Genomic DNA, 13,451 nt, shown 5'->3' on the forward strand with positions numbered 1-13,451 from the left:
CGATTCACACAACAGATCTGACCTTGATATGAAAATTGATGATGAATCACAGTAACCTAGTATTCCTTTGTGGTACTTAAACTGTGTGAGAGATATCTTATTACAGTGACTTGTGTCATGATCACCTTATTTTAATATCTCTGTAATATTCATCGACCCACTGATGTTCCAGTTAATCCAATGTCTGGAAATTAAAGCATCATTCATTCTTAGAAATATACTATGATTAGAGAGGGAGGACATAGCCTATTTATACTGCTCTAGAGTGCTGCTCTTTATGTGAGATTAAAAGCATTTTTTTAGTATTTTTAAAAAGTATTCTCCACAATGTGGCCAAAATTGTCACCGTCGTGATGACTTGTTGGGAGTTATGCCGATTATGTGGAGTCATGCAGCTCACGAAGCTCTGGAAGTGGACGATTTAATAATTCATCACAGTGTGTTGGGACATGATGATGGGCCTGCTGTTTGCACAATTTTTAAGTGGCCGCAGACAAAGTCTTGAGCTGAGACGCGCATCCAATGAGCGTCTCCAAAGACTGCCCCCTCCAAACGAGAGGTAGAGTTTCCATATTTTTACACATGACGAAAATGCATAAAGTCCACAGAAGGCAGCAGTCGACTCAGCACACACAGGTGGAGCATGGGAATGGGTCATGACCAGGAGGAGTTTGCACTGAGTGGACTTGTACGACCTGCATTGTTTTAAAGTCCTGCGCGTTGGATTATGCTCTTCATCTTGATCTGTGGCTCTCACCGCTTCTACTGATCTTGCAGATTAAAACATCGCTTGGTTTTCTCTGTTGGTCATTGCATTCTTTACTGGATGCAAACTTCGTCATGTTTATCAGAACAACTTTTCTCCTCTACTTTGTGGTGTCACTGTCAAAAGTTGTTCGCTGCATGGAAAGTGAACTTTGCTTCCCGATTAGACTGGATAACCACCAGTATGACAGAGGGGATTCTGACAACGACGTGGATATCCTTAATGGAAAATGTGTCTTAAAAATACAAGCTTTCCAGCAGGAGTTAGTGATCGATTTACACCAAGACTCTAAATTCATTGCCCCTTCCATTTCTAACCAAGACGCATTCTGGCTCTCCAATACCGATGTGACCACTGACCTGAGCCGGTGTTTTTACTCCGGGTACGTGAATGGTGACCGCTATTCTTATGCTGCTTTGAGCCTCTGCAAAGGTTTACAAGGTGCATTTGGCTACCAAGGCTGGGAATATTTTATCAGCCCGGTGCAAAATGACACCAGAAGCGCAGAAAGTGCGCACGTCATCCGGCGCAGAACCAGCAACAACCTGAAGCTCAATTCAACCTCTAGGTGCGCAGTGGACAGCGACATAAGTCTCCAAGTTGCGCAATCGTTGGAGAAATACAAGCAACTAAAAGACTACAGCAATGTGACCGAAACGATGCTGAAGAGGATGGGGAGAGCCAAGAGGTTCGCTTCAATCCCCAGATACGTGGAGACGCTCATAGTGGCGGACGAGTCCATGGCGCTGTTCCATGGAGATGACCTCAAACACTACCTCTTGACACTGATGTCAGTGGCAGCGAGGCTCTATAAACACCCAAGTATTCTCAACTCCATCAGCATCGTAGTTGTTAAGATCGTGATTATATCCGAGGCGGACAAAGGACCCAAGGTGTCCGGGAACGCAGCCATGACGCTGCGGAACTTTTGCACCTGGCAAAAAAAGATGAACAAAAACAACGACAAGCATGCAGACTACTGGGACACAGCAATCCTGTTCACCAGACAGGTAATTTTTTTATTTTATTTGAGGTGATACTACAGGGTCTTGGGTAGCAGCTATGGGTAGAATGCGCAATTACGCACAGAAATGCGTAAATCTGTTAATTTTCTTTCTGCAAATATTTTTTCATCTTTCATCCCATTATGTTCCAAATAGTGACGACTGTGATGATTAGCCTATAATTATAACAATATTAACATCTTCCTGTGTACCTAAGGTATTTTTATATATGCTAAGACGGGAACCTGGTTAATGCTGTAGACTTTACATGACAGGCTCCCCCTCAAGCACTCCTGCTGTGTCAGTTAATTGGTTTGCTCTCAAAACATGCTCTCCACCTCTGGTGAACTCTGGGAACAGACGCTCAGTGAATATGCAGTCCATCAACACCATCACAGCTTTGACACTCAGGCTGGGGTCACACAGGAAATAACTTGAGCCGGAACAGAGAAATAGTCTTGATTGCTCTTCATGGATCCTTGGAGGATGATTTTATAGACTTGGAACCCACCTAAGATTTCTGCACTCCCAAATATTTGGCAGATGACACTGGGTCAGAGATGAAATCATTGCTCACATTGATGTGTAACCCACTTATGTATGATGAGCTGTCTGCCTTGTATAGTCTGGCCTGTTTGATTTAATTTGGATATATAAGACTCGGCAGCAGATACATGACATATAACCTATAACATTTGAATTACCTGTTGCTCAGTGAAATGGTCAACTGCAGATGCAATTACAGTCTCAAAGAGTTAAAGGTAACTTAATAAGGTGATAAATTACCTTTGGCCAAGGTCACTAACATGACACCATACATGATCGTATTATACCTCAAACAAGCGCCTGTTATACATGTTACTTTACCAAATGTAACGACAGTCAGCGCCCTCAGGGATGTGCTGGTCGGAAGTGTCTTATTTCTCTCAGCCGTTCCCATTCCTCCTCCAGCTGTGGGTTTTCCAGCCCTACCCACCACCTTGCCTGCTCCTCATTAAACAGGCCCCTGAAGGGGGAGATGGAGGGAGGGAGGGGTTGATGTAGGAGGGGTTCCTACATTCATGTTAGAGATGTCACATCCCTCCAATGTTTATACCTCACCTGCTCACTCCAAGTCTGAAACAAGCTGCTCCAGAGGGGCAGCTCTCCACAGCTGCAGTCAGCCTGCACGACTGCATCTTTACAACACATTCTTCACTCTGTCATACTCTTCCTCTCTCACTCATTAGAGTTTCTTTTTCGCTGTAAGACTCCTATGCACATACAGTATGCACTTCCTGTTTAAGTCATGGCACCTCACAGATTTTCCATATTTCAAATAAAAAAATCTTGGGTGTTTCCAGGTTTTGGGATCACAAGCTCTCTGTTTAAATGCTGTGGCCAGTCTCCATGACCCCGTTCATAGTGAACTGAACCCTGCCTATAGACAGTGAGTCATGTGGCTGTAATCTGCTATATAAAGCAGAAATACAGGCGTCACTGTTTGAGTTAACATTATATTACACTGAATGAGTGACCTAAGCTACTTGGAGCAGCAAACTGTTACAAGTACTGTATTTCAACTGCACCAGAAGTTTGCAACAAAGAAAATTTCTTGTCAGTGGATCTAACCTTTAAGTGTGAAAAACAGCTTCCTACTGATGGTAATTTAAACTAAACAAACAAAGAATGTAAATAATGTTTAAGAAGCTTCAGCACCTCATTTATCACCATCTGTCAAACCAAGCTTATAGTTAGATACAACAGTAATATATATGCTAGTGCATATGCCTGTAATGAACATCTCAGCTTTATTTATGAGTAAAGATACTAATGATTCTGTCACTTTACGAGTGTATACCAGAGTCCAACTAACATGGTCATGACATTGCATGTAAAAGTGCATTCTGCTCTTTATATTAGCAAAGGTAAAAAAAAAAAAAAAAATCAGAAAACAGTCCATCGTCTGTCGATTCATGACATGGTGACTCAAAATTAGTCAGTGGTATTGTTTTAGTTTACTGTGGTTTTGCATCCATTGTCTGCTGTTTACCAGCCCACAGTGTAATTTGTAGGTTTTATGAAGACCAACTCGGTGTTGTCCAGAGGCAACCGTGCATGTCTTTAAACTCTGTAGCCAGCATGATCGCTGTGTAAAGTATGTAAGATTCCTCAATTCATTAAGTTACACAAAAAGTTCATTGTATGTGAACAGCCAGTCTCCAAAAGATTCAATCTTACTGTAAATCTGACAAATGTATATTTCTCCTTGGAGAGGGGGAGGTTGTACTTTACTTACATGATAGATAATGGGTTGACAAGGAAAAGAGAACACCCAAATATTTCCACATTTCATAAACTCTGTCTGTGATCTTGCTGTATCAGACCTATTTTTCCAGTCCTTGCAGTCGAGAGTTTCGAAAGTAACTGAAACTCTGAGCAACATGATACTTAATATTGCAATCAAAACACAAACTGATATAGGCCACGAGAGTTAAAGGACTGTAAATCTCTAAACAAAGTGAAATGGAAATATTTCTTTACTGAGATAACATGCATATTGTCTTTAAATTGCAGTATGCAAAGATAGATGACAGATGTGGGAAGTAGGTCATAGCAGAGAACAAACTCATTGACATTGCTGTTTCTTCTCCCCTGTTCATCTCGCAGTTTTTAGTTTTTGCTCATAAATGGCCCAAACTTTGAGATGTCGCCTGCACACATGAGCACATCTGGACTAGATTTGCACTGGCCAACAATTGTGGTTTTGTGGTTCATTCTAGGAATGATTTGTCACAGTGCTCAAGGTCTTCACTTGGCACCGTGTTTTATGTGTACATTCACTGCAGCAGAGGATTGTGGGATTAAACCAGTGCTGTGCTTTATCTGTTATAGCTGACCAGCAGTGTTTTTCTGTGTTACTGGGTATGTAGAGACAGTGCTGTTTAGGGACCGGGCAGATGGGCGTTTCTCTGCGGTGGTTACTGCAGAAGTTGTCCCGTGATTAGGAGGCTCAGTCAACTGCTCCAAATGGATACTCACTAAGATTGGGGTTTAAAACTGTGCGGTGGAGAAATAGGTCATTTGGAAACTCTGCTCTGGCATGGAAATGTTATGATTGGGGACAGTTACATTACCTCATAGAAGAAGGTGTGCTCTAAACACTGTTGCCCACGAACAACACATAAAGACTGGGTGGTGGAAAGCCTTGCTTAACACTATTGAATCTTTTCCCAATCTCTGGAAAACAAATCTTACTGTAATAACAACAAGACAACTTAAAGGATCATTCCAGTTTATTGCAACTTTGGTCTTATTTTCATAGTTTAATAATAATAACATTCTACTCACCAAGTTTATTGCTGGGGTCTGGGAACATGGTGACTTCACTTAAAAGAAGTCAGAGCAAGAAACACAAGAAGTTAGACGATTGAACAAGTTTCAAACAAACCCTTAGGTTAGTTAAACATTTTCGGTAGAGAAAACAAAACCCAACAGTAAAATTATTATCCAACTTTATGTTGTAAACATCCATCACAGTTTACAGATTGACTTCCTGGTTCAATTTTGACCTACCGTACTCACCATGGCTGTGCACACAGTTTTCTCGTGCAATGAGTAATAATTATCAACATTTCTGGAGCACTTACTTTTGGTTTTTACCTCCAACTAAAGTGGTTTAATCTGGGGAAACCTTTGGTTTGTTTACAACCTGTTTTTTCCCCCGTTGGACTTATAAACTGGAATTATTCTTCAAGTTCCACGTTCCGCTGGCTTCGTCTTTAGCTCCGACCAGCTTAGATGCACTAATGTATGTTTTTTGTTGTTGTGCAGGACTTGTGTGGAGCCTCCACCTGTGACACTCTCGGTATGGCTGACGTTGGCACCATGTGTGACCCCAAGAGGAGCTGCTCTGTAATCGAAGACGACGGCCTGCCTTCAGCCTTCACCACAGCTCATGAGCTTGGTAAGTGGGCCTTGCCAGCACCATCCACCATTCAATACACATTAGATGATTCCCATAGTCCCTGAGCGCATACAGTATGAACATTCACAGATAAACGTGCATTCGTGAAAGACACCTGACATCTCCTTCCCTCTCGACAGGACATGTGTTCAATATGCCGCACGACAATGTGAGGGCCTGTGAGGACGTGTTTGGGAAACTGCAGGATAACCACATGATGTCTCCCACACTCATTCAGATCAACCGTACCAGCCCCTGGTCCCCCTGCAGTGCTGCCATCATCACTGAATTTCTGGATAGTGGGCATGGTGAGTTTCTGTGTCCCTTGACCCCTGTGTTTGACTGCAAACAGGCTCATAGTGTGTTTGAAGAAGTGTGAAGCCAAAGTTAAGACAGACACAAGCTGTTATTAAGTGACCATGAGGCGGCCCACTGCTCGTATTGGTTAGGCGTTGATCACAGACTCTTCTTTTGACATTTTCTGGTTTTCACTCAAGTCTTCTCGGTTAACAGCCTCTCGATTTCCAATATGACTACAATCATTTGAGGTAAATGCCAGTAAGAGCATGATTGAATTTCAGCGTTCATCTATGCTTCAAATGTGACATCCGCCTAACCTCCTATAGTACCATGCTCATAGAAAAGCCAAGCAAAAAGCCAAAAAGAAATTCATTTGGTTGAATGCAGATTGTCTGCCAAGTATGACAGACCACAGGACTTGGCCCCGGAGCAACGCTAAAGTTTTATTTTAAAACTCCCTCACATTTGTCCCAAATTAGAGGGTTTGTTCTGGGGAGAGTCACCACAGTGGTTTGGACAGTGAGGTGTATCTGCCTAGCATTTCCCTTGCAGGTTTACTTCAAATAGACCAACTTTTTTGCTTCTTCTATTTAGTGATGGTCTGAGAACAAAACAACATAAACTGGTTGGGAGCAAGATACAGTAGAACATTTTGACTTCACAGGGTGTGATTTCTATGTAACAGTGTTGTAACTTGGTTTCTCCTTGCTGTCTGCCATAAATCTAGACTTCAAAAAGCAGCGGAGAGGAAAAAAAAAACATGTTGCCACATGTTTGAGGCAGTTTTCATGCCGTGCTGCACCCAAAATTATTCATAACCTGTTCATTTCTCCTCACAATGCCAGCTATTGTTTTGAATGATCACTCTTTGGAGAGAGAGAGTAGGAAGGAAGAGGTGAGGTTCAGCTTATTCAGTCTAGAATGACTTGCTTATGCAGCATATTATTTAATCAGTGTGTTTCTTCTGCCAAATTTGCGGTGAAATGGGAGGAAACAAATTTGCCACCAGTTACAGCTCATTCGTTCACTCCCTCATTATCTCTTGTGAATTCACCACAACACAAATGGCATAATAAACAGTTCAAAGTAAGGGAACCCAGTTTTTCCCCCCTTCTTTTGGATGTGTAAATTCCCCATAAGGGTGAGAAATTGTGTTTGTCTTAGAGTGATAAAAACCTCCTCTTGGAACCCGTCTCATCCAATGACGTTGATCTTTCATGTTTCCAAGCACCTGCTCGTCAAACTCTTCCTGTCATTAGCCTGTTCCTGGAAAAGTTTCTGTGTCATTTATTGTAAATGGAGTTGATGCCTTCGACGGTGGCACTGTTTGCTAGCTGGATGTCATCTTGGTGGAGAGTTTAAAGCAATATTTTAAGCTCAAATCTAAGAGTTAGAGATTATTCTCATATAACTTTATCCCTGCAAGTCTTGCAACAAGGGTGGGATCAACATGAGAGGTTTTTAGGGGGATGTGATGGGGATGGGGGGCGCTCATGCTTGTGTGCATATGTCTGTGTGTGGTATGTGGTATACACTGCATCAAGCTGCACTTTCTGAAGCCCTGTTTTCAAGGAGGAAAAAGGAAAATATTTCGGTGAAATGTTTAAAGCATCAGCTTTAATAAATGGATATAAGTGCTCTCAGCTGGTCCTAAAAGCAGAGATAACAGAGGTTATTGCTTCAGTGTGTTGTTTACCTAATCTTCCTCTTCTAGGGGAGTGTTTGCTCGACCAGCCTCCAAAACCGTTGGTCCTCCCTGATGTGCTGCCGGGAGCGTCATACATGCTTGAACGTCAGTGTGAGCTCGCTTTCGGTGAAGGCTCCAAGCCCTGTCCCTTCCTGCAGCCGCCATGCGGTCGTCTATGGTGCACTGGAAAGTCCAACGGCCATCTGGTGTGTATGACCCGGCACTTCCCATGGGCAGATGGCACCCACTGCGGGGATGGACGGGTCTGTGACCGAGGGGTCTGCACTGACAAACAGGTCCAAAATGTGAAGGTAAGAGTCACACAAGGACTGATATCAACATACACCTTAACTGGGATGTGATTAAGGTAGGTCTTTGTTGTTATACCTTTGACAATATGCTGCTGGTTTGTGTATTTCCAGGTGGACGGCCGCTGGGGCAAGTGGGGCCCATTCGGTTCCTGCTCACGCACGTGTGGAGGCGGCGTCCAGCTGTCTAAAAGGGAGTGTAACAACCCAGTTCCGTCAAATGGGGGTAAATACTGCCAAGGGGTTCGGGTCAAATACCGCTCCTGCAACCTGAACCGCTGCCCTGACACAGGTAAGAGTTTCTCAAAAACAGATAACTATGTCCAATGACACTTTTCCCCCTGAAGCATTCCCACCTCTCACCCTCTGCACCCCCTCCCTCCTCTCTGCGCAGGTAAGACTTATCGTGAAGAGCAGTGTGAGAGCAGCGGCCTCAGTTTCAACAGTAACCGTATTGCCCCCTCGGTGGTGTGGGTACCAAAGTACTCTGGAGTGAGCACAGATGACAGGTGTAAACTCATCTGCAGGGCGAATGGCACGGGCTACTTCTACGTCCTGGCACCCAAGGTAAACAGTTACACCTTAAATGTGTTCCAATAAACCAGTGTAAAGACGATTACACGAAAATCTGAAAACACTAAGGTTAGATATTTCAGAATTTGAGATATGCGGCCAAGATAACAGTGATTTCATGTGAATATACGTATGTCAGCCAGCTGCCTTTGGTCTAAGCGAACAGACTGAAGGAAGGAATGAAGGAGAGGAGAGTTTATCTTTTTCAGATAGCAGGGTGTGGAGTGAGCTTGAGCAGCAGTGAGAGAGAGTTCACACTTCACTCCATCATACTGGCTGAGGAGGGGTAGATAAGAGCACTCAGGGGACACGTAGCTCTGAATCATAGAGCAGCTGGATATTTTAAACACTGAACCATAAAATAAATTTACAGTAAACTGTGCGTTTAGTTTAGTTTAAAGCTTGAGCTGGATTATTGAGTGGAAATGGTTGAATAACTCTCAGCTTTTAGCTATGATTCAATGTAGGATGGAAAAACGTCAGTGTGCTCACAACCACATTTCGCAAACTTATCAGCCACATACAGAGACGCAGTGTGAGGCTGATCTGGTTGACAGCCTTCCTGGTCATGTGTTAAGCTGAAGGTGAGGCTGAGAGGACCAAGGTGATGTTTGTGATAAGCTTGCACAAATATCCACTACAGAACATATAGTGTCTTACATCATCCTGGGACCTGTGTCTTTACTGTTTATTTTAATGTCTGTTAATGGTACATTTATGAGGGAGAATGTAGAGAAAAGGAAGGTGCGTGAGAACAGTTTCCAGTAGTAGTAAAATAATTACAGGAACTGAGTAAAAACAGCTATATAACAGGAAATAGCTTAATTTAATATTTGTGTGCAATCAGATTATTTCCTAAAAAGTATCTTAATGACCTGGAATAAAGTTTTAAATCAGAGTATGTTTGCTTCCTGTGACTTTTTACTTGGCTGACCTTAAAGTGTTTGTCCTCTCCAGGTCGTAGATGGCACTCCATGCTCCCCGGACTCCACAGGTGTGTGTGTACAAGGAAAATGTATTAAGGCTGGCTGTGATGGAAAAATTGGCTCCAACAAGAAGTTTGATAAGTGTGGAATCTGTGGCGGTGATAACAAGGGCTGCAAGAAGGTGTCAGGACTATTTACAAAGCCTGTGTGAGTAAAATCCACATCATCATAGAAAATATTGCTTACATCTTCCTTTTTTCCTCCCATACACCAACATGATAGCATTATCAATTCCACCATTATGAGATCTCATTGATTGTAATATGTTTTGGCATGCAGGCACGGCTACAACTTTGTGGTCATGTTGCCAGTGGGCGCAGCCAACATAGACATCCGTCAGCGAGGCTACAAGGGAATGAGGAGTGATGACAACTATTTGGCCGTGAAGAACAGTGAGGGTCATTACCTGCTCAATGGGAACTACATTGTGTCGGCTGGGGAGAGGGACATCGCTGTAAAGGGCAGCCTGCTGCGCTATAGTGGCACAGCCGGCCTCTCCGAGACCTTGCAGGCTGTGAAGCCCTTGGGAGAAGTCCTCACTGTGGAGGTGCTGTGTGCGGGAAAGATGACGCCTCCTCGCATCCGTTACTCCTTCTACCACGCCCGTCAGACCAAGGAGGACAAGACTCTGAAGAAGGAGGATCGCATAAACTCCCACAACAGTGTTCTGGCTGAGGATAATGTCAAGGAGAAGGGAGGTGACACCCTGAAGAAGTCTTACAGCAAGGAGGATCCTGTTCTTGGGAAATGGATATCCACGAACTGGGACCAGTGTTCGGTAACTTGCGGCAGTGGGATCCAGAGGAGGATGGTGCAGTGTCTGAGAGCAGACGGGAAGCCAGGGTTGGACTGTGATTCTTCACAAAGACCGCCGGCCACCAGGGCTTGTGGAGACCCATGTCCAGAGTGGCATATTGGGCAGTGGTCGCATTGCTCCAGAACCTGTGGGAAGGGCTTCAAGAGACGACCGCTGCAATGCAAAACCCAAACTGGGCATCTGCTCCCGAGGGACCACTGCACTGGCTTACGCAAACCACAGGAGCTGGACTTCTGTAACCTAAGGCCTTGCTAGTGACTAGAAGCTAAACAAACTAAATAAACTACAAATCTTTGTCATGTTTTAAATGGACTGAACTGAATCCTCCTGCAAGCATCACTCAAACACCATGTCTGTCAGGTGCAGATTTTTCCTCCTGCATCATGGGACACTTGCTTGGAAGAACAACAAGAATAAAAGAAGGAGAGTGAAAGCCGCAGGATGAATGCTGGAAGATATTTTTCCCCTGCTATTACTCTGACTTCAAAAGACATTATCCAGGTCAAACTCTGATGGCAAAACAAGCGATCAATCGGGTTTACCTTATGAGTCTGGAACCCATTTTGTGTCATAATAATTGAACTGTACAGGTTTTAGTTAAGCAGGTTAAGTTTTAGTTTGGTCTTGCAAATAGATCAGTGAAGGCTGCTGTCCTTCAATTTTTCAAAAAGGAAATAAGACAGGATTGACAACTTTCTATATATTGGACTAAAATGTAACGCCTGTCTGCTACACAACACATTATAGAGAAAAAGACAACCCAATGAAGAATAGTACGCTTTGTTGACCATCTTTGACTTTTAAAACCTTGGAATAGATTCAGAAATGAAATTATTTGTGTTGTTATACAGATGTAGCCTAGTTTTAAGATACTAGTTGGCCTCTGATGCATTTTTTGAATCAAATCCAAAGATATATTTTTGAATTTGTTGGTTTATAGTTGTTGCAAATCAAGGTTGATACAACATTGGGGAGATTTCACTGGAGATAGTAACAACCACTGTCATTTTGAACATCTTTACAACTAAAATGGGAAATAAATAATAATGATGCAGCCAGCCTTTCTCATCTTCATGGTACTAGGAAAAATCACCTGCACTGCAGACACTGATCTTCTGCAGACCTCACTCAGCACCAGTCATGGAAACAGTTTAAACTAGAATCTGAAGTCACACCAGTGGCTTTCGTAACAGATCTAACTAAGCAAATCAGGGCAGGAAACAAAGAGCAGCAGTTTGCTCCTTGTCAGCTGGTGTGGTCGCTAGCTCACAATGACTTCATCAGGCTGCATCCAACACTCCACTGCTCATCTGAGGTATGGGTTTAACCTGATATCACACACACACACACACAATGCTCAGTTCTTGCTTTCTGTGTTCAACATGTTTGATTGCTTCCTTCATTTCCTCTATCATTTGACCACAACGATTGTCCTCTCAGTTCATAGTGTTCAGCCAGTTGTGAAGACTGTTAAGTCATGCCTGTCTGGCACAGTTATAGCAGATAATTTATTATCAATGAAACAATAAAGCGGAGGAGAAGAAAAAACTGGCAAGCTCTCTGTTATGCTGTACAGAATGTGTGTTTTCCTGGATCTCCTTGTTCATGGCCCCACAGCCTGAGCCAAGCTGTTCTTTCTACACACTCAATGAAATCCTGTAATCCATTATATTCTTGTTTTGTTTCTTAAAGGGGCCACATTGTCCAGTCCAACATCCAACTACAGGATGGATCCTGCATTAGTTGGATTATTATTTTTTATTTTTTAATCAGCTTTTGCACTTTGTACAGCAAAAGAAACCAATGACCTACATGGGCTGTACCGTATACTATGTATACATTTATTCAGCTCTGTGCAAAAATTTATGTAAATACTTTTTAAATCCTTTTTTTTTTTTACACAGGCATTTGTAAGTGTCTTTGATTTCAGTATATTTATTCCAAAAATAAAGCCATTAATGAACAATTATAACTGAAACTTTGCATTTTTTTCTGTTCAATTATTTGATGTCAATTGCAATCATTTAATTTCATTTGACACCTAAGAGACTAAAGTCTTTCTAACATACACATTTATGAAGGGATGCCTTTTTCTTTTTTTGCATAGAATCCTTAAGAATCAAGCATTTCTAAGCTTTCTAAATATAAGACAGCCACATTGGTCCATGACCTACCCTAGAAAAGAAGTCTTTCTTCAGCTGGAGTAAAGCGTACTTTTTCCCCAAGAGGGTCACTGAAGAAGAGAACTTGCGGAATCCATGCTGAGCAAACTTATGGCAAGGGTCAGCATTAAAATTAAACAGAAGAAAGAGAGGAATCAAACCAAGTATGTACTATAAACAAGTGCCAGTACTATGTTTGAGTTCTCTGCTTATTCTCTGTGAAATATCCACATTAATTATCAGCTCTCACATCTGCAGCTACAGTAAGGGCAAAGGGGAGATGGGTGGCCAGCATGCCTTGTAGCATTTCACTGTAGCCTATAAATTCCACTTTGCCATGGATTTGTTTCACGGTCAACATTTCACACATGCAACTACAGATATTTTCCAATGGTTGTGCAGTGATGTGGACTTCCTCTCTGTGTCTGTGACCAGTCCAAGAATGCAGCTGTGTGTGAGAAGGTGGAAATTTTGAATTGTGCGATTTGGACACAATGACTTATGCATGTCTGAGCACTTTGAGAAAAAGGCCAGTGTCTAGCACAGGAGGTCTTGTTTCAGACATTTTTTAAACTTTTTGTGAAGGAAGCGATATGTCAAAAAAGGCCGACTAGTCTGACCTGGATAAGAGCAGATAGAAGAAAACCTGGAGGAGAGCCAGTGGAAATATTTATTTATTCCCCTAGTTGCCTCATTCCTGGGTTTACAGTCATATCTAGTTGCTGGTTTGATGGCTGTAATTGTGCCAGACTCCTTATCAAAAAGAATGCTTTTGGTTTGGAAAAATAAATCTCATACATCAGGAGGCCCATGTTATATTTGAACTTAATACTATGGGGATTAATGATCTCAATCTCTAAAACTGTGGGCAATTTATAGAATACACACTCTCATCAGAGTGA

The 13,451-nt window shown here is 42.5% G+C and overlaps 1 protein-coding gene and 1 long non-coding RNA gene across 2 annotated transcripts; one reads left to right on the top strand and one right to left on the bottom strand.

Annotated features, from left to right (window-relative positions):
• The first annotated feature begins 592 nt into the window (after nucleotides 1–592).
• Nucleotides 593–12,363, top strand: LOC121909928 (A disintegrin and metalloproteinase with thrombospondin motifs 15-like). The gene is made up of 8 exons (XM_042430792.1): nucleotides 593–1,776; nucleotides 5,584–5,716; nucleotides 5,857–6,024; nucleotides 7,731–8,014; nucleotides 8,126–8,303; nucleotides 8,406–8,578; nucleotides 9,542–9,717; nucleotides 9,850–12,363. Exons 1-8 carry the CDS (start codon nucleotides 841–843, stop codon nucleotides 10,640–10,642), a joined length of 2,841 nt encoding a protein of 946 aa, XP_042286726.1. The 5' UTR covers nucleotides 593–840; the 3' UTR covers nucleotides 10,643–12,363.
• Nucleotides 6,563–7,803, bottom strand: LOC121909930. The gene is made up of 2 exons (XR_006099554.1): nucleotides 7,713–7,803; nucleotides 6,563–7,577 (listed from the first exon to the last, which is right to left on the bottom strand). It is a non-coding gene; the product is annotated as an uncharacterized LOC121909930 (long non-coding RNA).
• Nucleotides 12,364–13,451: the final 1,088 nt, after the last annotated feature.

The sequence above is a fragment of the Thunnus maccoyii genome, chromosome 13 (assembly GCF_910596095.1).
Source record: "Thunnus maccoyii chromosome 13, fThuMac1.1, whole genome shotgun sequence".
NCBI lineage: Eukaryota > Metazoa > Chordata > Actinopteri > Scombriformes > Scombridae > Thunnus > Thunnus maccoyii.

Bases quoted from the DNA above. Each gene is read 5' to 3' on its own strand.
- LOC121909928 (XM_042430792.1), top strand. From the start codon at position 841: ATGTTTATCAGAACAACTTTTCTCCTCTACTTTGTGGTGTCACTGTCA. The intron at 1,777-5,583 runs GTAATTTTTTTA...GTTGTTGTGCAG, and splicing joins CAATCCTGTTCACCAGACAG to GACTTGTGTGGAGCCTCCAC. The intron at 6,025-7,730 runs GTGAGTTTCTGT...TTCCTCTTCTAG, and splicing joins ATTTCTGGATAGTGGGCATG to GGGAGTGTTTGCTCGACCAG.